This window comes from Tenebrio molitor, chromosome 1, assembly GCF_963966145.1.
Source record: "Tenebrio molitor chromosome 1, icTenMoli1.1, whole genome shotgun sequence".
In the NCBI taxonomy this organism is placed as follows: Eukaryota; Metazoa; Arthropoda; class Insecta; order Coleoptera; family Tenebrionidae; genus Tenebrio; species Tenebrio molitor.
The window spans coordinates 46,513,118-46,537,346 of NC_091046.1; the positions used below are offsets into that span (position 1 = coordinate 46,513,118).

Genomic DNA, 24,229 nt, shown 5'->3' on the forward strand with positions numbered 1-24,229 from the left:
CTGCCGAATTTATAAAATTAATTTGGATTTGATTAACTTTTTATCCCATGTTATGACATTTTGGAGAACTACTTTAAATTTATCAATAAACAATACTAAATTAAAATCCGAGCCTATTCAAATTATCAAGGAGATTCTTTCAGTCCTTTATGGTTTTGTCTAGCCATTAATCCTTGGACAAATCTATTAAATAGCACTGGATATGGTATCAACATTAGACTTAATAATATCACACTATTCAAATTAAATCAACTTCTTTATATGGATGACATAAAACTTTATGCATCTAAAAAGAATCACATTTTATCTTTACTCACAATAACTGAAAATTTCTCAAATGAAATTGGAATGAGTTTTGGTATTGATAAGTGTAAAACGCAATCAATATGTCGCGATCATGACGAAAATTTAGAATATACAATGTGGAAACTACTTATGGAATTAATTCAGTAATTTCAAAAATAATGACATTTGTGAAAAACACTGAAACAGGTCAATTTTTATTTCTCGTAGTGCTTATTTTCAGTTGCTTCACTTGTTCATGACGTCATCCATTTTTCAGGTATGACGTTATCACCAATTTTTTTAAACGACAACCCCCACTTGTTTATTTTCTTTCAGATAGATCTTCGCACTAGCTAAACGATGAATGAAAAAAATTGGTATCTTACATAACAATTTTTTTTAAATGACAAATTTTACTTCAAAAATTTAATGTATAATTTTTCCAGGAAATTAGTTTATATTTCTTTGCTCGACGAGCCGGATGAAATCTACACCGTCTGCATTGTCGACTTTTGAAATGACAGTGAAGTAAAGAGTATTTATACAGAGTGTATCTAAAATATGTGTATTAATTTTAACACGTATCAGAGCTTGTTAAATGAAACGTTTTTCAATTTTTTTTTACGACAAAGCGTCACAAATTGATTTAAAATTTGGAATAAATTAGCCATCAAAAAGTATACCCGGCTGTGGGTGAGGGCGAAAATTGTCCGTTGTTATAGAAAAGGAGCTTGTTAAAAAAAGTTACCTTGTTATAGAAAAAATCAAATAATTAAAATTAAAATTCACATGGTTACAAAAAATAGACGAATAAACAACTCGTTTGGTAAACATTGGGGGGGGGGGGGGGGGGAAATCTTAGAAATCTTTTGCGAATTTTGCAAAATGTTATAGAAAAAAGTTTCATAATGGCGAGTTCGACCACTGGTTAAAATTTACACACGTAATTTAGATAAACCCTGTATATTTTACAAAAATGTAGGAGGCGCTGGGATTTTTTTTCAATAAATGAAAAGTATTTCTCTTACCCCTTAAGACACATCAAACGTCAAAATCGCCTTTTGTTAACTTAATAGTGGTCGATCGAAAGCAATAAACTGGATAACACTATCTCCAGTAGTGGCGAAGGAAACTGTATTTACAGGTATATATTTCGCAAAAATGGTGGAGGCGCCGGGATATTTGAACAAAAATTATTACAAACAATAATTCCATTACTGTGTATGTCTAATCTAAAAACTGTGTTTTATACATGCAATTACCTAGGTATGTTTTGAAAATTATGAAGATGCTGATGGATTTTTCAAATTTAAATAAATATTATCTCCGTTACAATCTCAATTAATTTATTGTGAAGATTGTATATTATAAACTTATATACAAAAAAAAGTTCAAAGATAGTTTACTTTATCTGTCGCTCGTCAGCGGAGATAATAACTTTATCTGCCGCTCGTCAGCTCGTCAGAAGTTTTTCTCTTTTTTCTTGCAAACCAGACGTCTTTCAAGAACGAGTTTCTCCTTACAACATTTTTTATTGACGACTGGAGTTATTGCATGAATGGGATTTTACTCTTCACCGACTAAAATATCTGCACCTTAAATTTCACAAAAATCCGTTGGAAAATAACACCGAGATATTAGGCTCGAAAATCTTAGCTGAGACACATAAAAAATGTTTACCACTTGGAAAAGAGTATGACAATCGATAATAGTATATTAGACATGAGCAAGAAAAGAAGGTTTTTATCCACAAAAATGAAGGTTGCTGCACGAGCCGAAGGCGAGTGCATGTATGTAATTATTTAAGTGGATAAAAATATATTACGTGCGAATATATAGTATATTATATATTGAGGGAGAGAAATGCATGATTTTTCCTAAGGTGCAGTTTGTAGCCAGAGGGCCAAGCCCGAGGGCTACAAAGCACCGAGGGAAAAATAAGCATTCTCTCCAGAAGTATATATACTATTTTTTTCACGGTAAGGAGTAGAAACAGCACAAAAATCTCAAATTTTAAGAATAAAAAAATGATGACAAATGAGTTGTCATCTTTCGATGAATTTAATGGAATTAGTAGTTGCCTTGACAACACAATTAGATTTTTGTCACAACAGTCAAAAAAAATGAAAACTCCCATTAGATTTTTGTCACAACTGTCAAAAAAATGAAAGCAAATATTTGCTCCCTTGGGAGAAAATGCTCTACTTCTGTCACGATGTTGACATCCGAAAAGTTGACTTCTACTCCCGATCGTGAAAAATATTATACTTTATTTGGGATTAAAAATCTAGTAAGATAAATTCTTCAGAGAGTGTCATTAAATATACTGAATGACCTTCATTTTTGCTTAAGCATTTTTATTCTAGAGCTTTTTGAAAATGTAACAATAACTTTGATGCTAGGAACAAGTTTTCGATGTAATAAACAAGTTTGGTTTAATTGTGGGAACCGTAGAACAGTTCATTTATTCCGAATATTTGGTTTTCCAGTCTGTTAAACTTGAACATGCCAAATCTGATAATGCTAAAAAACAGTCTGGTTGGCATTTAGTGCTGGTTAAGAATGGTGGAAGCGCCGGGTGGAACCAAAATATTTTCGATCCATCAATTTCGCCACCTCTTTTTAACGTTTTGATATGTTGTAATTATGTAATAAATATTGTAGATTGTGTTGACTCACCCTTGCTTCAACCTCTTGTCCGAACCAGCAGTACTGAAACGTTTCCACACAAGCTCCGCTCACGTAGTTCATAATAGAAAAACATTCAATACTCAGCGGTTCCACCTGAATTTCGTTGAATTATCGTCACAATAAATAACGTATTTTCGGCATTTCAACTCACCACAGTCATTTGGAACAAAGCTAGACTCAGAGTCAGCGAACTGGCAACGAATTGCCCCAACGCAATCTTACTGAAGAACTTGTTGCACTCTTTGGAAAATCTAAAACTGTCTCATTCTTAAATCGAACTGGTTTGAGCTTTCCTCGTACCTAACAATTTTTTTGTGGTGTTCAATACAATCGATCAGTTTTTTCGAAAAATCTTCGTCTCCACAATTCCTAAGATTTCTCAAATTATCACTCAAGATGTCACACTGGGAACCAATGCACATCATCAAAGCAGCTATGAACGTGTCCATATTTACAGTGGCGATACCCGAGATCCAAACACAGATCACTTGATGAAAATAAGTGAGTTGATAGAGCGGCGACGTCTTGTAGTCAAACGGGTACCAAGCGGGAAATGGCAGTTTGTAGTTTTTCACGGTACCATCGAGAATCGGAAAAAACGACCGAAAACTTACGATGCAAAGGGCCAAAACCCAAAACACCAAATATATCATCGTCCACGCTTTCAACGAGCGTTGAATCATTTTGATTTGTTGATCATTCTTCGGTTGAAACTCTTCACTTTCCAGTTGCAACATGAACCGTTGCAGCGTCGCACTCTTCCTTATGAACATCAGCATCTTGGCAGATGTCAACAGTTTTGTGAAGATCGAGAAAATTATTGTGATGAGAGCTTTCAGGTTTTTGTAAGCGTTGATGACGTTTGCCGCTTGAAAGAAAATGTGACTGTTGACGAGGAGAAAGACGAAGATCATGTAGAGTGTGTATGTGTTCAGTTTGTAGAGTTCAGCACCAGGCCAAAGTCCTGTCAGTTTCAGGAACCACGTGTTCATACTTATCGCGGATTTCCAGTTGAATTTCTTCATCTTCATCTGTATTAAAATTTTTGTTGGCTAGATTCGACAATCTTCTACTGACTGTCTTGTCCGCGGACTTGACAGTTTTATAAATGATGTGTATGGTCTTGCGCAGGTTTTACAAAATCTCCATATTTGATGACATGTGACTCAGTTTTACCCCACTCAAGTCATCCATTATTTAGAGAATTTCGCGATACTAATATAAAATTTATTGGATGGAAACCATTTTAGCTGAGAGCAATGCGCATTATACAGTAATTAAATTTAATTAATCAAAATTAAAATTAATTAGGGGTTCTCTTTTTGCGGTTCATTTTAAATAATATGTTTTACTAATTATTTTAAAGAAATCGATGGAATTTTCTTTAATAAAGACCAAATCAAGAGCCAATAACAGTTATTTGTAAAATAATTTTTGTTTTAAGAATTTTTTTCCGATGTTTCATTGATAAATGCCTTAACAAGTTTCTACCGATTTAAATATTGTTATAAAGAATCAAAACTCACCCTCATCTCCATCCCGTTTCCGTACCAACAATATAAAAAAATTTCTAAAATCATGGAGGCCACGTAGAACAAAAAGAAATAATATGAGAGCTAGGAGGATATTCTCTTTTAACAAATTTTCTTGTTAACTCTTCAGTGTCAGTTGGGACATTGCCAAGGCCAAAGAAGCTTAACTGGGGTAAAAAAGTGCCCCAAAAGCGACTTCATTGAAAAATGTATTAATGTATAATGAATGTATTAATTATTGATAGGCCTGCTGCTCCTTGACGTAATTTGTCTTGGTAAGATAAGTGGATAATAAGCAGGTTTCGTTAAATTAATGACGGGTTTAATTGTAAAAACTTGATAATTGTTCCTATTTTGGGGAAAATAATACTTCTTGTGTCCTCCTCATCGGAAAAAATGTGTTAATTAATTAAAGTTCTAATTAAGGGGTGGAAACGACGAGGAACCTTGTGACGTTTTCAGAAAAGTAAATTTTTAAATCAGATTCTTTTCCAAGTTTATTTCAGTAAATTTAGGTAAGAAGTCAAGGACACACATAACAGTGTGACGAAGTGAAAATTAGTAATTACACAAAGCATTAGGGAGAAAAAAAAATTACGAACTGGATGCTGTTGTGTAGGACGTGTTAAATTAATTCAGTGGAAGCGGTGGGTAAAGATTCGGTTTATTAACTAAAATCTTGTTTATTTTAGGTTTAAGAATTTTTCAACCACACCACAACAAAAAGTTTTTGATGAGAGAAATGCTGAAATATTTAATTGGTCAAAAAACCAATTCTGATAAACAAGAAATGCATCAAACAAAAATTTTTGTTAAGCTTCTAAAACTGCAATAAACTGCATACCTGCATTTGCAGGTTTCTCTCCGTCTAATTATTATTAATTATTAATAATTATAATAATTTAGGTGGAGAGAATGGAAATTCAGTGTGAGATAATCTAATTAAAAAAATCGGTGGATGCGCAGGTGAGAAATCGCGACTTCTAATTAAATAAAATTGTAGCAATTTTACACACTTACCTGGGTATTGGTAAGGTACATTTCATAATTTTTTGCTAATTTTTCACTAACAAACAAAGCCAACAAAGAAAAAAGCAAGTTTCAACCAAAAAGTCAAATTCTGATTTTTATAGTGACCTAGTCAGATTTACTTCCTATACATAATTATTTACGAAATCAGCGGAAAAAAACACCAATCAGATTTTGAACTGAACTGTCAATTTTATGGCAAAGCTGTAAACAAAAGGCTTCAAAACGGTCGGCTACTAGTGAATGATCCTTTGGTTGGTAAATTATACCAGTAAAAACTTTAGAGGTAAATTAACAGTTAATATCAGAAAATTAACAAAACTGTTACGGCCTTATTTATTAACAAAAAAAAAAACTAAAAACTTTCTCAAATATACCTTATTAATAATTACATAGTCAGGTACGACTATATAAAATATCGCCAATTAATTAATTAGAAGTGGCGAACGTAACTGCAAATATTTTGCAAAAATGGCGGAGGCTCCAGTATTTTTTAAAATATAAGTAGTGATATCTCCAGTATCATTTGAAGTGAATTAAATATACCTAAGGACTTTGTTTTGTAGACCTAATACTGATAAATTTATTTTCTTTATACCATACTGTTATTAGGATTTATCAGTAGTCAATGCTTGATTGATATGACACCTATAAAAGACTAGGCCGTTATTCAAAATTATCAGACCGAGGCCGTTATTTTTGCTGCCGTTGCTACGGTTACGACACAAATGACAACTAAATTTAATTTTTGAAGTAAAGAGAAATGTCAGTCTTACAAATAAATCATCGCTAAATGTTAAGTATTATTGGTATAAAGAAAACTATAAAACAACATACGGCCGATATGGATAACAGACTCGGTTGATTATAAAATCTCGGCTCCGCCTCGATTTTACAATATCTCAACCTTATCTGTTATATAACTCATATCGGCCTAATACCGTTATATACTATTTACGAAAATATTGGAAGCGCTTGGAATTTTTTTAATATAAACGATATCTCCCCGAGTATCTCCCTCACCCCTCAATCTACATAATACCCAATCGGTGTTTTTTCTTAAATTTAATTATGATTAATTGAATGCAATAATCTATACATATATGACACCATGTTCAACAACAGTGTAGGAAACATGAATAAATACATATTTCACACAAATGGTGGAGGTGCCGGGATATTTTTAATATTAACAATTACAATAACACCGTTACTGTCAATGCTACATCTAATTTTATAGATTTAAATGTGAAGAATGTAACGCAAGAAACCGTTTTGGAATGCGGCTAACAGCAATCGAAAAATCTGCAATTATACGATACATCGATACATCTTAATAAAAATGCCATCCCGTTAGTATTTCAATTTGATCCATTACAAAATTGTGTTTTGTTAAGTTATTTATTATGAATCGAATCAAGAAACTGCATTATGTTCTATAACTATAGCTGTAATAGACAAGACTCCATTCATATTTTAAGAAAATGGTGGAGCCGTCTGAATAAGTTTAACAAAAAGAATGTGTGCTTAAGACCTCACGACAGAAGTGAAAATTTCTATTATGTACTATATATCATATAAATTATATTATTATGGATGATAGTACTTGGAGGAATCAGGAAGTGACGCACAGTTGACTGCTTCTCGCTCGCTCCGGTAAACTCGACTTCCGAGATTTTAGCTTGCTGCGAACGATTTTAGCGTGTCGCATGGAACTAATTCATTGTCCGAGAATAAAATATATGTGGTACACCGAAAGAAGTTTTCACTTCAAAAATAAATATATTGTATCTCTCAAATACGAGTATTTCAGAAATATAAGGAGTGTTAAATCTTGCTCTCTCCATTTTATAATTGTATCCTCACCTTTACTTCCACCTCGTTTCCAAACCAACAGTAGATAAAAATTTGTACGGTAACGGTTGACACGTAAAACATAAGCGAAAAACATTCACTACTTCTTGGATCAACCTATCACAAAACAATTTTTTTCTCACAACAATGTTCCAAATTCAATTCGTTTTATATCTTACCACTGTCAATTCGAACATTGCCAGCGCCAGTGACGCCAAACTCGTAAAAAATTGTCCCACGATCATCATTTTCAAAAACTCGTTGCAACTCTCGGCCAAACTGCGAAACATTCGAAATGTAATTTGTAAGATTTACAAAACAATTATTATTCATACCATATGATTTTTTTATGGTGTTGGATACATTCGATCAAGTTGTTATTGAAGTTGTCACTTGCGAGATGTATCAAGCGGTGGCATAAAATGTCACATTGACACCCAATGAAAACCATCACAGCATTCACAAACATGTCGACGTTAACATGTGTCACTCCCAAGAAACAAATACTGATAGCTTGATAGAGATAAGTCAGGTAATAAACTGGTGATTTTTGTACGTCAAAGGGATACCAAGCAGTGAAGGGTAGTCTGTATTGGTGCACCGTTCCATCCAAGACCGGAAAGCTTAACCAGAAAGTTATGGCCATGCAACACGACGAAGAAAATGCATAATACATCAATCTCCACAGATTCAAATTCGTTTTTATCAAGTTTCTTTCATGCTCTGACTTCGGGGCCATTTCTGCGCTCCTCAAGAGCACCATCATGTCCTTCATGATTTTCATGTTTTTCATAAAACAGATGCCTTTAATCATCGCCACGAATTCGGACGACGTGGCAACCAATGACGAAATGAAAGCCTCAAAATGTGAATACACATGAAAAATGTTTACCAATTGGAAAGAAGTGTGACAGTTGAGTAACAAATTCATCGAGAGCATTGCGTACAAGGAGTACAAGTTTCTGTCGTAGACTTCGTCGTTTTTGGGCCACAACCCCACAAATTTTAGCATCAAAATATTTGTCTTGATCGTAGATTGCCAATTGAATTTTTCTTGACTCATTCTAATCACTGAGTGCACCGCAAGACCCAAATGAAAGAAATTCGAAGAGGCTCGCCCAACAGTTTCAGAATGAAAATGATGATTGTCAACTTCCAACAGAATTTTTCAATTTTTCTAGCAAATTTCACACCGATTATACAGACAAGTGCGCCTTTGAACCGCAAACTGACGACTAATTCTTCAGTGGTCAGACAAATGGACATTGAAGAATTTTTAATGTGATAATTGCTACGACCTGTTCATTATTAATTGTCAGCCTGCTCCTTCACGTAATTTGCTATGACACACAGATGGATAATAAGCAGGTTCAGTTAAACTAATGAATGTTTTAATTGTAAAACTTCATATTTTGCCTTGGCGAAAATAATACTTGTCGTGACCGCCTCTGCGGGAAAAACACACAAGGAAATTATTAATTGATGAAAGTTTCTAATTGAAGGGTAGAATCGACGACAAACCTTGCAATATTTGCAGAAAAGTAAATTTTTAATTTGGATTTTATTTAACCGAGTTTAAGAAGGAACACGAGGACACACTGTGTTTTAATCGACGTCAAATAATCAAATGAATAACTTGACAGTGTAAGTAAGAAATTAATTCAGTGGAAGAGGAAGGCAAGGAATTGTTGGGTGTATTTACTAATATTTTAGCTTTAAAAAAATTTCAACCACAACACGAAAGCAAGAATTTTTTGGTGGAGAAAATCCGAAAAACTTTAACTGTTTTAATAAATAAAAAACGTATCAAATAGGCCGCATGAATTAGTTAAAAGATTAATTCGAGTAGACAAGAATTGCTTCTAGAAAGTTATAGTTAATCTAAGAGTATGTGAGCGAACCGCTGTAAACTGGGAAGCTGCAAATACAGAGTGATCACAAAAAAAAAACGCCCAGCTAATATCTTTCTTATTTGAAATCCGATTTGAACGAGCGATACATCAAATTAAAAGGTTCAAAAAGTACTATGAACTGGATATAAAATGTTGCTCTTAGCAACCCTACCTTGCAAGGGTCAACTAATAGCTATTAAGACAACAAGGATTTTATAGACGATTTAAAAATCGAGATCGTAGTTTAAATCAGAGCGACCGCAGGGAGCGAGGATTTAATAGATCGAGATTTTTAAACTGTAAAACACGCGTTGTCTTCAAGATTTTTTCTAACACTAACATCTTATCAGAAATTTTAATAAATTCAGAAATTATTCGAGGCGCGTCACAATACACAAAATGCGGAGGTTGCCGTGGGTACTATGGTAATAATATCAACAAATTTGGAAAAAAACAATTTTCATCGTTGAAATGTGCCAAAACGTTCCAGAAGAAATTTAAAAAAGGGGCAATTTGTTACAAATGAAGTCTAAAAGTGCATACGAAAAGGTGTATGTTTCGTTTCAAGGCCGGAACAATAAAAAAAAGCATCACGGAGGTAACGGAAGATGTAATTTTGGCTTTTCTTGATATGGGGTAAGCGTGTAGAACTTCATTAAAAGTTAATTCACACTACGGCAAGAATCATTTGAAGAAAATGTAAAGATTGCCATTTTCGATGGCCGGGCACTTGCATTGGATGAAACAGCAGAAGTTAAAGAAGATGTTAGGAACAAGAGCACGAAGCTAATATATCGACTGAGTTAAAGGCATTTTTGAAATCTAATTTAAGAAGAACTTTGCCACGGTTTTGATCGTTATTAACAAAGGTTCGTGTGGTATGAATTGCTGCTTCGCATCCTAGTTTAGTTGCAACTCCAAGTTGGTGTGGAGATAAATACGAATTTACAATATTTCGACTTTGAAAACAGGCTAGCTTTGAGGTCAATCTTCGCAAACAGTTTCCGATAGCGATCGGTCTAATTCCTCCATCTTTTTTGTTAAGGGCACATAAAGACGCACCATACAATAAATGGCAGATTTCTGAAGGAAGTTGCCCAGATAATAAAAAATTGCACAGTTTGGTTAAAGCTCTTAGTGCCTTCTGACCTGCTTCACCCGCTGACAAAGATATGATATCTTTCAAGTATTGTGGTCTCATGCCATCTAAACCTGGTGAAGAACCGGCAGGAAATGAATTGATAGCTTCTCGAACGTTTTGCTCATTGACTATTAAACTAATGTCTCCTGGTTTGAAAGGGTCTGGGAAAAAAAGTTCGCGAGATGGTGAAGGATGTTTTTTTTTAAGTTCTTCAGCAACATCTTCGTTGAATGAAGCTAATGAGTCATCCGAGGACAATAATTTAACAGCTCCTCTGATATCAAAATTGGCTACTTTTGCTTCTACTTTCTTAGCTAATGATAAATTTGTACGTTTCTTAGAACCAGTTCGTATTTGAGGTACTTCAAAATTAGAAAGATTTTCTTTTATATGCTTATTCAACGACTTATCAGATTTCTCTGCTACATTGAAAGCTCTATACGAAAAAAGCAAAAGATTCTCAAAGGATGATACTGATTTGGTCGAAAGACAATTATTAATAATGGAACTTAATTTATCTGCAGCTAAATGTCTGCAAGCTTTTGGAATTCTTCTAATAGTTGGTAACTGAAGTTTCAAATTAATTAGCAATTTTGTTATTGAATCGGTTGAAGAAGAAGTAGTAAAAGTTGATAGATTATTATCGACATGATACTTATCTACGTGAATTTTCAATCTGTTGTTATCCTTAAATGATTTTCCAGGACATAGAGTACAACGTAATCGTTGAGATCCATCAGGTTGACTATCTTGTGATCCGGATTGTTTCTCATAGTCCATGGAAGTAGGTAGAGATTGATGGATTGTTTCATTTTTCCTTCTTGTTTTATCAATTTTTGAGGAAAATGATTCACACAAAAAAGATTGTCCCATTAGTCCATGGATTCTTGTTCTATGAATTTTAAGACCCTTTTCATTTTTAAAGTTCCTGTTGCACTCTTCACATTGAAAAACTAATTTATCTTCATAAATTGTATTTTGACATTTCTTGACATTTCCGAATTTTTCGTCAAGATTTATATTAACGTTCGAAGGACCTGCGTCGGTTAAATCTTTATCACTAATTTTCCAGTGGGTAGTTCGTAAACGAAATCTTGAGTCTTGAGGATATTTAAATTCAAAAAAACTATCATTTTCGTCAAGAGAAATATTAGATGATGTTGACATAGGCATGGCATACTTGTTTTTTGTATAAGATATTAGTGTTAGAAAAATTTTTTTAAATGGCAACGTTTAATTTTTTGTTGGCTTTTTGTTTTTCTGACTTCAAAAATATAGCACACCCTGTATATTTAAATGTTATTCTAACATAAGAAATAAATAAAAATCAATTACAAATTGTTAAAAGTAGAACTTTATTCGCAGCAGACCATGAATTACTTATAAAGACATTCTTGTAGCCATGGAAACACAAACAAATAAAAATTTATTTTGAAAATAAAAACTATTTGTCTTAATTTTTGTTTAATTTTTTTCTCCGATTTCGTGTTGTGAAATAAAATGAGTAATAATCCTTCTGAATCCCACGCGAAGTGTGATACGTAAATGTCAAAACAATGTCTCGAACAAAGTGGTGCTCAATTTGAACAGTTGCGTTGAAACAAATTTGAAATCGGATTTCAAATAAGTATAACGTGGGATGTTTTTTTTGCGATCATCCTGTAGATAGATGGTCTGGAAATGTACTGTGTTGTCGTGTTTTTTAATGATAAATTAATCGAAGAAATAGATATTTTGTAATTGACGCTAATCAGAAAGATTTAAAATAACGCTAGACCATATAATAAAAATGGTGGATGCGCCGGGAAGGAGTTTTAAAAATGATTTTTTTTTTTTTTGTTCGACACTGTCAGAATGTGAGAATTTTTTCCTATGTGAACGAATTTTCATAAATTTGACAACTTGTCAAATCGAAACGTCAAGCTAATTTTAATTATTTTAAGCGATTTTGGCCCGGTTTCTGGAACAGTCCGATAACTTAACGGCCGGTTAAATCAAGCGTTGCTATAGAAACTCTAGAAAGTGACCAATCACATTACATGATTTTTGTATTTATCGGAGAGTTAACTAACTGGCCAAATAACATGTTTCCAGAAACCGGGCCTATGAGCCTTTAAGGGGTCGTCGAACAAAAAAACGTTGTATTCAACTCGTTCTTGTGTAAATTGGCTTTTTGTTGGCACTTGTGGGCCTTTAAAACGCGAGTGAAACGGCCCACTGATGCCAAAAAAAGGGCAATTTACACACGAACTCGTTAAATAAACTACAATTTTTTTAAATATCGTTATTATGACGAGTTGGACAAAATCTACATGGTGTATCTTGTAAATTTGTTATCGCAGTTTAAAAAATGTCATAAACTTTTGTACTACCCTCAAATATACAGGGTGTCCGTAAAAAATAATGCGAGTCCATAGGTCCCTTATTTGTCGGGCGATTGTAATTATCTATACACCAAAATAAATGGTTGTGAATAGGCTACAAGATGGCGTACTAAATTCCGTATAGCCCTAAGGGCTTCAAGGTAAAAATGTAAAAAAAGAATTCAAATAGGAACACATACTTTTTTAGAAATTCTGATAGAGATTTTTATCCTGAAAACAACAATGTATCACGAGTATAACCTGGCATAAAAAAATGACACTAACTTGTGAAACAAATGACGAGCACCAAACCAGAAGCTATCAAAATGCATTTCGTTACAGTGTAATAATAATAATCAAATTAGGTAAGCTAGAAAAACAAATGACAAATAATAACATGGGGATTGGCCAAAGATGCCGCCAATGTTTAGCGCAAAATGGAGCGCATAGGCGATAGTGGCGTTTTTTAAACTTTTTTTTTTAATATTTTTGTTATCTAAGTGTATACTTGTGATACATTGTTGTTTTCAGAATAAAAATCTCGATCAGAATTACTAAAAAAAGTATGTGTTCGCATTTGAAAAAAAAAAATGTTGACAGTTTACCATTGAAGCCCTTGAGGCTATACAGGGTGTTTCTGAAATACGTGTGTTAATTTTAACCAGTGGAAGAATGCGCCAAATCATGAAACTTTTGTCTATAACATTTTTACGAAAAGCAATACAAATTGATTTAAAATTTGGAATAAATTAACCATCAAAGTGTATACCCGCCTATGGGCAAGGGCGAAAATTTTCTGTTGTGATAGAAACAGAGCTTTGCTAAAAAGTTCCATTGTTATAGAAAAAGAAAAATAATCAAAATTTAGATTCTCATGGTTACAAAAAATAGAAACTAGTTAATCACACAAAAACGACTCGTTTGGTGAAAATTGTGGGGCAAAAAATCTTGGAATACTTCTACGAATTTTACAAAATGTTATAGAGAAAAGTTTCATAAATTGGCGAGTTCTTTCACTGGTTAAAATTAACACACGTATTTCAGAAACACCCTGTATATGAATTTATTAGGTCCTTTTGTATAAATGTACCGCTCGTCAGCGTGATACGAACGATTTTAGCGTGTCGCAAGGAACTAATTCACTGCCCGAGAATAAAATGTACGTGGTGAAGTTTTCACTTCAAAAATAAATATACTGTATCTCTCAAGTACGAGTATTTCAGAAATGTAAGAAGTTTAACACTCTTGCACGAATATTTATTTTGCTCTCTACATTTTATATTTCTTTTATTCTCACCTTTACTTCCACCTCGTTCCCAAACCAACAGTAGATAAAAATTTGTACGGTAACGGTTGACACGTAAAACAAAAGCGAAAAACATTCACTACTTCTTGGATCAACCTATCACAAAACAATTTTTTTCTCACAACAAAGTTCCAAATTCAATTCGTTTTATATCTTACCACTGTCAATTCGAACATTGCCAGTGCCAGTGACGCCAAACTCGTAAAAAATTGTCCCACGATCATCATTTTCAAAAACTCGTTACAACGGTCGGCCAAACTGCGAAACATTCGAAATGTAATTTGTAAGATTCACAAAACAATTATTATTCATACCATATGATTTTTTTATGGTATTGGATACATTCGATCAAGTTGTTGTTGAAATTGTCACTTGCGATATGTGTCAAGCGGTGGCATAAAATGTCACATTGACACCCAATGAAAACCATCACAGCATTCACAAACATGTCGATATTGACATGTGTCACTCCCAAGAAAGAAATACTGACAGCTTGATAGAGATAAGTCAGGTAATAAACTGGTGATTTTTGTACGTCAAAGGGATACCAAGCAGTGAAGGGTAGTCTGTATTGGTGCACCGTCCCATCCAAGACCGGAAAGCTTAACCAGAAAGTTATGGCCATGCAACACGACGAAGAAAATGCATAATACATCAATCTCCACAGATTCAAATTCGTTTTTATCAAGTTTCTTTCATGCTCTGTCTTCGGGGCCATTTCTACGCTCCTCAATTGCACCATCATGTCCTTCATGACTTTCATGTTTTTCATAAAACAGATGCCTTTGATCATCGCCACGAATTCGGACGACGTGGCAACCAACGACGAAATAAAAGCCTCAAAATGTGAATACACATGAAAAATGTTTACCAATTGGAAAAAAGTGTGACAGTTGAGTAACAAATTCATCGAGAGCATTGCATACAAGGAGTACAAGTTTCCGTCGTAGACTTCGTCGTTTTTGGGCCACAACCCCACAAATTTTAGCATCAAAATGTTTGTCTTGATCGTAGATTGCCAATTGAATTTTTCTTGACTCATTCTACTTACTGAATGCACCGGCAAATTAAAATGAAAGCAATTCGAAGTCTCGTTAAATATACGAAATATCCTTTTTAATTTTTAACGAGGCATTCTTTTTCCGCAGCAGGGTCAAGTGCTCGACTGGAAATTGTAATAATAGGGTTTTGGTAGTTTGAAAAATTTGAAAACGTTAATAAGCAGGTTTGGTTTAATTAGTGGGGCCGTCGAAGGGCTCATGCACATTTAATGACAATACTGCGCAAGAAGTTGTAAATGTTTAATTTATTCACTCTTTGTTTTCCCATCGTTTAAAACCTGAACACACCAGATCTGCTTAGACAAGTTGCAACTGGTCTTAAAAATATATTCCAGATGACATCATTATGTATAGTGTTGATTGAAAAGTGGTGAATTCATCGAGCATTAACACTCACGTATTAATTTGTTTTTTGTGGTTTTTTAGAGTTTGTAACGGTAAAAAATATTCTCGTCAATTTAGAAGTACTGTTGACTCACCCTTGCCTCTACTTCTTCTCCGAACCAGCAATACTGGAAGATCTGAACAAAAACGGAGCTCACGTACCCCATGATAGAAAACCATTCAATACTCAGCGGTTCCACCTGGATTTCATCGAATTACCGTCACAACAAATCATTTCTGTGAAGCCTTTTAACTCACCACAGTCACTTCGAACATGGTCAAAGCCAGAGACACTGAACTGACAAGGAATTGCGCCAACACAATCTCATTGAAGAAACTGTTGCACTCTGTGGCAAATCTAAAATTGTCTCTGTTTAAATCGAACTAGTTTGAGTGTTCCTCGTACCTAACGATTTTCTTGTGGTGTTCAATACAATCGACTAGTTTCTTATTGAACTCTCCGTCGTCTCCACAATTTGTAAGATTTCTCAAGTTATCACTTAGGATGTCACACTGGGTACCGATGCACATCATCAAAGCAGCTATGAACGTGTCCGTGTTCGCAGTAGCGGTCCCCGAGATCCAATAACAGATCACTTGATGGAGATAAGTGATTTGATAAAACGGCGACGTCTTGTGGTCGTACGGGTACCAAGCGGGAAATGGTAAGTTGTGGTCTTTCACAGTACCATCGAGAACCGGATAGAACGTGCGAAGACTTACGCTGCTCCAGACCAGAACCGAAAACAGGAAGTATATCATCTTCCACGCTTTCAACAAGCTTTGGGCCATAACGACCTGTTGGGCGTTTCTGGGTCGAAACTCTTCGCTTTCCATTTGCGACATGAACCGTTGCAGTGTCCTGCTCTTCCAAATGAACATCAGCATTTTGGCAGATGTCAACAATTTCGTAAACAGCGAGAAAATCATTGTGGAGAGAGCTTTCAGGTCTTGGTACGCGTTGACGACGTTTGCCGCTTGAAATAAGATGTGACTGTTGTTGAGGAGAATGACGAAGATCATGTAGAATGTGTATTTGTTCAGCTTGTACAGCTCAGCACCAGGCCAAAGTCCCAAAATTTTCAGGGTCCAAGTGTTCACACTTATCGCGGATTTCCAGGTGAATTGTTTCATCACGATCCAGATTGAAGTTTTTCTTGTCTGGATCTGACAGTGTTCGACTGTGTTGTGTCAGAATTTTGCAATTTTGTCAGCGAGACATCTAGTCTTGCGCAGATTTTAAAAGTTGATTATTTAAAATTGGGTTAAACATTCATATTTTATGATATGTAACTCAGTTTCTACCCCCGTTATGTCTTTCATTATTTATAGAATTTCAGCAGCAGATCTGTAATTTGTGGAGTGGAAGTGCAGGTGGTAATTTTTCAGAAATTGGAGACACGTCATTTTTGTTATAATACCACAGCAATTAGGCACTGAGGAGAGCAAAGCCAAATACGCAGTATGTTATGTTCAATTTTAATTTATTTAGTTTAAGGTTAATTAACCTAAATAAATCATGTCTGAATAATATAAAAAGTAATCTGTAACTAAATACATAAGTAATAAATAAGTATTTTAAGATGGATAATGTTCCTAAAAATAATCTATTTTTGTTGTTTTTTTAAATAAAATAATTATTTAATTTATTTATAACATTCTGATGGCAATAACAAAAAACCGTCTAAATAACAAGGAACAAATATCATGCGTTCAAATAAAATCCTGGGCTGAGTAGGCGTTGAAAAAAGTAAACTGTTTCAAGAATAGGAATCGTAACTTATTCTATTTTTTATGTAAAGAAATTGCAAGAAAAAAAAAGATTTTTAGGTTGGCTGTCACATGCTCTAATTAATTTACACTTTAAAAAAGCACAACAATTGACGGTTTCCAACGCTTTCCCAGCCCAAGATTTCATTTGAACGCGCGATAAATTTAATCTTTTATTGAAATGTAGATTTTTTAATAAATATACTAGTTTTTCCATACATACATAATATATCGGGTGTTCATTTAAATTTATTCTCGAAGCAGGCGTTGAAGAGTCGATTGTGAACGCACCACGGATCAACTGTTTAAATCTAACCTCACTTTTTGCATTGCTTGTGTTTTTACTTTGCAGGTGGTGTGTTCACAACCGACTCTTCAACCCCTACTTTGAGGATAAATTTAAATGAATACCCGATATATGTATCCATGTTAATTTCCATCCTTCCTGTAATCTGCATTATTTACAAACTTTCGTTATTTCCATGACATAAATATTTAATAAAGCAATTTGCTAAAGTATAGTAGAGATGGTAATTTTCTTCACGAATATTCGAGAAATACGTTGCAAATAACAATGTGTCCCGCATTAATTATTGAATTATTGATACATTGTAATTGTGAATGATTATTATTATTAATGCAAGGAATTATTGGGTGTTACCATACGATTATAATGATAATAAGTGGAGTTTGAAATGATGAAAAGAATAAGATAATTGAAAAATATTTACAGCTTTTCAGAACTGACTTTTTTATTGAAGGACCGGAAGAGGAAAATTATTTTCTAGTAGATGATTAATTTCCGAAAATTTTTTCGATTTGACAAATGTTTTGTTGTAGAAATACGCAATAATGGCAAAAACATGAGTAATGAACGAGAAGAAAATAGCTGAGACTAGTTGCCCAGCACATGGGAGATTGTAAAAGATAATTTCGCGCAAAAACCAAAAGTACATACAGTGCATTTTTTTTAACTGTTGCCATAGGGAATTGCATGGTAAAACTTATACCCCCTGTTAACTTTTGTTCTGATGAAAATATTCAAACCATTTTTGGAACAAAGTTGGAAGATTTTTTAAACTATCGGATAGATTACAATTCAATGTCCTAAACTGTCGAAAAAGTTGTGAAAAAAATATTTGTACCACGCCGGAATAATAGTACGTCGAGCGGCCGCCAGAATAGCGTCCTTGTCGGCTCAACCAGCAACTGCCTATCCCCACTTTTGATTTTTGTCAGTTTCATTTAAAAATCAAATAGCGAGATCTTCTCGTGGCTATGATTAAATATCTTTATAAAAAAAACCAAACGTGACAACGTTAACGCACAAATAATTTAACAAATTAACAGAAATTATCAAAGGAATTGTTCGAAATGTTTTTCTTCGACTATTTTGTAAGTGTCGCACTGTAATGGAATTTGGTCAGGTGCTGGTTGAGTTGAGCCGACAGGGACGCTATTCTGGCGGCCGCTCGACGTACTATTATTCCGGCGCGCTTTAAAAATTTTTTTCACAACTTTTTCAACAGTTTAGGATATTGAATTGTAAACTATCCGATAGTTTAAAAAAATCTTCCAACTTTGTTCCAAATATGATTTGAATATTTTCATCAGAACAAAAGTTAACAGGGGGTAAAAGTTTTACCATGCAATTCCCTATGGCAACAGTTAAAAAAAATGCACTGTATATGTAATTAATTGACGCGAGGTTTGTATCATTAATATCAAATCTGCACTGTTCGAGGTTTCATGGTTTTCCGTGATTTAATAAATAAATTAATAAATCAAGACCCCGAAATCATTCTTTAACGTATCGAGAGGTAAATTGTCGCCGAGGTCATTCAAAATAAGCAAAATAACAAAAAAATACATTGAGCATTTTCATATCTCCTATTTATTGCAATGCGATTTTTGAATAAAAATTCAAATAAAACAATTGCTTGGTAAAAAAAGAAAATTTTATTCAAAAAATAGAAATTACGCCAAAATGGCTGGAAATAGGCGTACACGATGTTAATACAAGATATGGTAGTTGCCATTTAAAAAAATTTTTGATTATCAACTTTGAAAAATTGCAGTAAGCGTATGAAACATTAAAAAAATGTTGCTAGTGCCGCAAAAGATCAGCCAAACCTTTAGGAATTCAATAAAAAAAATAATTATTTATTTCCAATGGTTCAGGAAATATAAATTTTTTAATGAAGCCCTGCAGCCCCGATTTTTTGCGAAAAAGATGACATGGATCAAAAACCATGTCAGATAAGTGTTGACAAAAGGACGTTCTAAACTCAAAATTTAACGAATAATTTGAAATCAAAATGCGGCCTTTCCATTAAAAAAAAAAGATGGCGTTGATTTCCGGTATTTCCGAAAGTGTCACCATTTTCAAAATATTTGATTTGAATTTGGAGTAGTCCATTATAGTCGGCTACCAATTTTCATATTAATACAATTTTGGGAAATCAGAAAGTTTCTAACGAACGGGCTACGTGAATCACCCTGTATATTATTTTTTCAAGTTTTTATGGATTGAAATATTGTTATAAAAAACAAGACTCACCCTTATCTCCACCTCATTTCCGAACCAACAATACAAACAGATTTCTACCACCATGGAGGCCCCGTAGAACAAGAGCGAATAACATTCGCTACTCCAGGGTTCCACCTAATGATAACTCGAGAACTAGTATGATTTCTCTTTTGACAAACTTTCTCGTCAACTCACCACTGTCAGTTGAAACATTGCCAAAGCCAAAGATGCCGAACTGGTAAAAAACTGGCCCAGAGCTATCTCATTGAAAAACTGATTCGACTTATCGGCAAATCTAAAAAATCGGGAACTTTTCGCAAAAGCCAAATCGGTCAAGCAATATTTTCACATACCTCAAGATTTTCTGGTGGTGTTCTACGCACACTATTAATTTACTGTTGTAATCGCTTTTTTTGCAAGTCTGAAGATTTTTCAAATTGTCGCATAAAATGTCACACTGCGAGATTATGAAGACCATCAGAGCTGCGTTCAAAGTGTCCACGTTTAGACAGACAATCGCGAGGAAACAAATACTGAACATTTGGTAGAAATATGTAATTTCGTAAAACGGGGAGATTGTGGTGTCGAAGGGGTACCAAGCGAAGAATGGCAGGCGGTACTGACGAAACGACCCATCTACTATGGGAAACAGCGCCAGAAGAAGTAAAGTGGTCCCGACCGAGAACCAGTAGGCCTTGTAAACAAACGTCCACAGTTTTAGCATCGGCTGGACCAGAGTTCTTTGATGGTTGTTCGGTTGAAACTCTTTGCTCTCCAATTCCACCATGAGCTCTTTGAGCAGATTCATGTTGCGAAAGAAGTAGTAGGCTTTGATAGAGGCCAGCCAGTCGGTGAAGAGCAGAAAAACGATCGCTGCTAAAGCTTGCAGATCCGAATAGATGTAGAAGATGTAAATTGTTTGGAAGAAATTGTCTCCGTCGACGAAAGCGTTCATCGAGAGCGAGTACAGCGTGTACAAATTGAACTTGTAACCTTCGTGCCCTTTGGGCCAAAGTCCCAACAGTTTCAGAACGACAATATTCGGGTTTATTGCCAATCTCCAACTGAACTTTTCCATTTTTCTACCAAATTTCACACCGACCATACAGACATGTGCGCCGTTGAACCGCCAACTGACGACTAATTCTTCAGTGGTCGGAAAAACGGACATTGAAGAATTTTTAATGTGATAATTGCTGCGACCATTTCATTATTAATGGTCCGTCTGCTCCTTCACGTAATTTGTTTTGCTGAGATAGATGGATAATAAGCGGGTTTAGTTAAACTAATTAATGTTTTAATTGTGAAAACTTCATATTTTCGCTGGCCGCCCCACCGGGAAAAACAGACAAGGATATTGTTAATTAATGAAAGCTCTAATTGAAGGGTAGAATCGACGACAAATCTTGTAACATTTTCACAAAAATAAATTTTTAATTTGGATTTTATTTCAATGAGTTTAGGAAACAACTCGAGGACACACTCTGTGCGGCCTGGTTAAGACTAAAATATTGTAATTTATAATCAACACCAAGTAATAAAATGGCTAACTTAACAGTGTAAGTAACAATTATTAAATTAATTCAGTGGAAGAGGAAGCCAAAGAATTCTTGGGTTTATTTTAGCTTTAAACATTTTTGAACCACGACACGAAAGGAAGAATTTTTTGTGGGAACAATCCAGAAAGAAATTGCTGATTTAATTTAAATAAAAAACGCATAAAGTAGTTAAAAGATTAATTCTAGGAGGCAAGATTTGCATCTGGAAGAATTATAGCTAAACTAGAGTACTTGAGCGAATTGTTGTAAATTGGAAAGCTGCAAACAAGTAACTGGTTTGGAAATTCATTGTGTTTGATCGATTTTTCAGTAATAAATTAATCGGAAAAACAGATGTTTTGCGAAGGACGCTAATCAGAAAGGTTTCAAATAACGTTAGATCATATAATAAAAATGGTGGATGCGCCGGGAAACAATTTCATAAAATGTCTCTTATATCGTTACTATGACGAGCTGGATAAGATCTACATGGTGTATCTTGTAAATTTATTATTGTAATTTAGAGAAAAAATGTCACCAACTTTAGTACCACCGTCAAATATTAATAAAAATAATATGTATGTAAAATAGCTCACTATTTGGGGAACCAAATGTGACTGAATAGAGTGTTTCACATCGGTTGATTTCTTTTTTAACACTAATTTTGAAGATTTTTGAGAAAACTTGTGTTTTCTCGGTTGAGATTGTTACTTCGTATCTTTAGTATCTTTTGGCGAAGCAGAAACTAAAATACTGAAAATGGTGGATGCGCCGAATTATATTTATTAATAAATGTTCATATATTTGCTTTGTTTAGTCTATTATACATCTAGGGAGAGAAATGCATACTTTTCTCTGAAAAGATAGTTCTTTAATACGTAATTTATTAACGATTTAATTGAAATTTAATAAATTTTATATGTAGTTACGAATAATCTAAAAAAAATCATTGACAACCGCGAAAAATTTTGTATGCAATTTTTTTATAGTAAAATATGGATGTCAAATAACTTTTCTACAGACGAAACTGACAAAGATGCTTTTTAAATTATAAACTTTAATAAATGTGTAAAATTTCTTTAGTGCATTATGTTATTACGTGCAAAAATAAAGTATTATGTGCTGAGGCTGGTAGTTGGGAAAACTAGCCAAAGCACATAAAACCACTTTTGTTCCGAATAACATATACTATTTTTTCTTTAAATGTTCTTTACGAAACAAGTGCGAGAAGACATTTTTTCCGCATGAGCGCATTATTTGAGGCACGAGCAACGAGGGAGCTTCAAAATCTTCCAAGAAGCACTAGTGCACCTACGTCGATTTCGCGCACTAGTATGCGGTCGCGAAATGTCATTTTGAAGGTAGTGAGTTGAAAGAAAAAGTTTAAGAATGTTTAAATATTTTCAGAACTGAAAATGGTAGATTATATCATAAAGAGTGGAAGTGTCTTTTTGTGCTAAGCCCAAAGATTGAAGATCAAGACGAGAATTTTCATAATTTTACGATCCTACAATCATTTATAGACACTGCATAACTGTAGCTGTAATAGGCAGACTCTATTCATGAGTATAATAATCGCGTAATGAGTAATGACGAAGTATGTTTTCCAATTATGTACAAGTTTTGAATTCAATCTTCCTTCAGCTTGGAAGATGTCAGATTCAGAAACGAATTTGTTAAAATTTTAATTTGGAATTTCAAATGATTTACCTAGTTTAGTTTATCTGTCGCTCGACAGCAGAGATAATAACTTTAACTGTCGCTCGTCAGTGGAGATAATGAGTTTATCTGCCGCTCGTCAACTCGTCAAATGCCATGACAATGAAGTGACACTTTAGCATTATCAATCCCACAGTATAATGTCACATTTTACTGACGTTTCAGGGAAAAAATATTTATTATATACAGGGTTATTCACGAGAGGGGTATTTCTGAACGTATTTTTGCCGCAACCCATTATACACATTGCAACAACATCTTGATTTCAAATTTTGAAAATAATTATAACTGAATCCACAATGGCTACAGGATGCCAATCTGACATTTCTCACAAATCTTACTTACTTACAAAACTTACTTTGATTTCTAATTTAAAAGAAATAACACATTTGATTATTTGTAGTTACTGCCATTGGTATTGTTGGTTGCGGCAAAATAAAAATTCAGAAGTACCCCTCTCGTCAATAACCCTGTATATTTACTATTTCTGCCTCGACTTTTGCACTTCTACTCTCTTTTGTGAAAAAAGTTTTTCACTTTCTTCATTAGACATACCAAATGCAAATATCCGCGTTATTTATAAAGTTCCGTTACTGCTACGTTAGATATTCATAAATATTCAACAAAGTAATTTACTAAATTATAGTGCAGATTGTAATTTTCTCCAGGAATATTCGTGAAACAGGTTGCAAATGGAGATTTCGTACCGCATTATTGACTAAATATCTTATAAATCATAATAATATATGATAATCGCGTAATGACGAAGTTTATAGAAAGAGAATTAAACATTTAATTCGAATTAAATTTTTTACCGATTCAGATATTATGATAAAAAAATCAAACTCACCCTCACCTCCACCTCATTCCCGAACCAGCAAAACAAACATATTTGTACAACCATGGTGACCACGTAGAACAAAAGAGAATAAAATTCGCTGCTCCCTGGTTCCACCTAATTGACAATATGGCAACTAGTACGGATTTCTCTTTTTACTTATTCTCGTAAACTTACCACTGTCAGTTGAAACATGGCCAAAGTCAAAGAAGCCGAACTGGTAAAAAACTGCATCAAAGCTATCTCATTGAAAAAATGATTGGACATTTCGGCAAATCTAAAAAATCTTGACTTGG

The 24,229-nt window shown here is 34.1% G+C and overlaps 7 protein-coding genes across 8 annotated transcripts in view; all 7 read right to left on the minus strand.

The window, feature by feature from the left end:
• The window catches only part of LOC138139269 (odorant receptor Or1-like), a 210,359-nt gene that overhangs the window by 106,001 nt on the left and 80,129 nt on the right, over window positions 1-24,229 (minus strand). The window lies entirely within an intron of this gene.
• LOC138138844 (odorant receptor Or1-like) lies at window positions 3,249-4,144 on the minus strand (the record flags this gene model as incomplete). The annotated part of the gene is made up of 1 exon (XM_069058948.1): window positions 3,249-4,144. A coding segment is annotated over exon 1 (759 nt), but the record flags the coding sequence as incomplete, so codon positions are not given.
• LOC138139284 (odorant receptor Or1-like) lies at window positions 7,195-8,604 on the minus strand. The gene is made up of 3 exons (XM_069059512.1): window positions 7,727-8,604; window positions 7,571-7,670; window positions 7,195-7,508 (listed from the first exon to the last, which is right to left on the minus strand). The coding sequence occupies exons 1-3, from the start codon at window positions 8,452-8,454 to the stop codon at window positions 7,386-7,388; spliced, it is 951 nt and encodes a 316-aa protein (XP_068915613.1). The 5' UTR covers window positions 8,455-8,604; the 3' UTR covers window positions 7,195-7,385.
• On the minus strand, window positions 9,273-11,607 carry LOC138138900 (uncharacterized). Its single transcript, XM_069059019.1, has 2 exons — window positions 10,085-11,607; window positions 9,273-9,301 (listed from the first exon to the last, which is right to left on the minus strand). The coding sequence occupies exons 1-2, from the start codon at window positions 11,595-11,597 to the stop codon at window positions 9,273-9,275; spliced, it is 1,542 nt and encodes a 513-aa protein (XP_068915120.1). The 5' UTR covers window positions 11,598-11,607.
• LOC138134639 (odorant receptor Or1-like) lies at window positions 13,837-15,135 on the minus strand. Its single transcript, XM_069053054.1, has 3 exons — window positions 14,408-15,135; window positions 14,252-14,351; window positions 13,837-14,189 (listed from the first exon to the last, which is right to left on the minus strand). Exons 1-3 carry the CDS (start codon window positions 15,133-15,135, stop codon window positions 14,064-14,066), a joined length of 954 nt encoding a protein of 317 aa, XP_068909155.1. The 3' UTR covers window positions 13,837-14,063.
• On the minus strand, window positions 15,236-16,951 carry LOC138141045 (odorant receptor Or1-like). Its single transcript, XM_069061785.1, has 3 exons — window positions 15,945-16,951; window positions 15,797-15,896; window positions 15,236-15,738 (listed from the first exon to the last, which is right to left on the minus strand). Exons 1-3 carry the CDS (start codon window positions 16,670-16,672, stop codon window positions 15,613-15,615), a joined length of 954 nt encoding a protein of 317 aa, XP_068917886.1. The 5' UTR covers window positions 16,673-16,951; the 3' UTR covers window positions 15,236-15,612.
• LOC138138912 (odorant receptor 82a-like) lies at window positions 20,134-21,009 on the minus strand. Its single transcript, XM_069059044.1, has one exon. It carries the CDS (start codon window positions 21,007-21,009, stop codon window positions 20,134-20,136), a length of 876 nt encoding a protein of 291 aa, XP_068915145.1.

Bases quoted from the DNA above. Each gene is read 5' to 3' on its own strand.
- LOC138139284 (XM_069059512.1), bottom strand. From the start codon at position 8,454: ATGAGTCAAGAAAAATTCAATTGGCAATCTACGATCAAGACAAATATT. The intron at 7,671-7,726 runs GTATGAATAATA...AATGTTTCGCAG, and splicing joins CACCATAAAAAAATCATATG to TTTGGCCGAGAGTTGCAACG. The intron at 7,509-7,570 runs GTAAGATATAAA...GTTTTGTGATAG, and splicing joins CAATGTTCGAATTGACAGTG to GTTGATCCAAGAAGTAGTGA.
- LOC138138912 (XM_069059044.1), bottom strand. From the start codon at position 21,009: ATGTCCGTTTTTCCGACCACTGAAGAATTAGTCGTCAGTTGGCGGTTC.
- LOC138138900 (XM_069059019.1), bottom strand. From the start codon at position 11,597: ATGCCTATGTCAACATCATCTAATATTTCTCTTGACGAAAATGATAGT. The intron at 9,302-10,084 runs CAGTCGATATAT...GCAGCTTCCCAG, and splicing joins TTTCAAAAATGCCTTTAACT to TTTACAGCGGTTCGCTCACA.
- LOC138134639 (XM_069053054.1), bottom strand. From the start codon at position 15,135: ATGAGTCAAGAAAAATTCAATTGGCAATCTACGATCAAGACAAACATT. The intron at 14,352-14,407 runs GTATGAATAATA...AATGTTTCGCAG, and splicing joins TACCATAAAAAAATCATATG to TTTGGCCGACCGTTGTAACG. The intron at 14,190-14,251 runs GTAAGATATAAA...GTTTTGTGATAG, and splicing joins CAATGTTCGAATTGACAGTG to GTTGATCCAAGAAGTAGTGA.
- LOC138141045 (XM_069061785.1), bottom strand. From the start codon at position 16,672: ATGAAACAATTCACCTGGAAATCCGCGATAAGTGTGAACACTTGGACC. The intron at 15,897-15,944 runs GTACGAGGAACA...AGACAATTTTAG, and splicing joins CACCACAAGAAAATCGTTAG to ATTTGCCACAGAGTGCAACA. The intron at 15,739-15,796 runs GTGAGTTAAAAG...GATGAAATCCAG, and splicing joins CCATGTTCGAAGTGACTGTG to GTGGAACCGCTGAGTATTGA.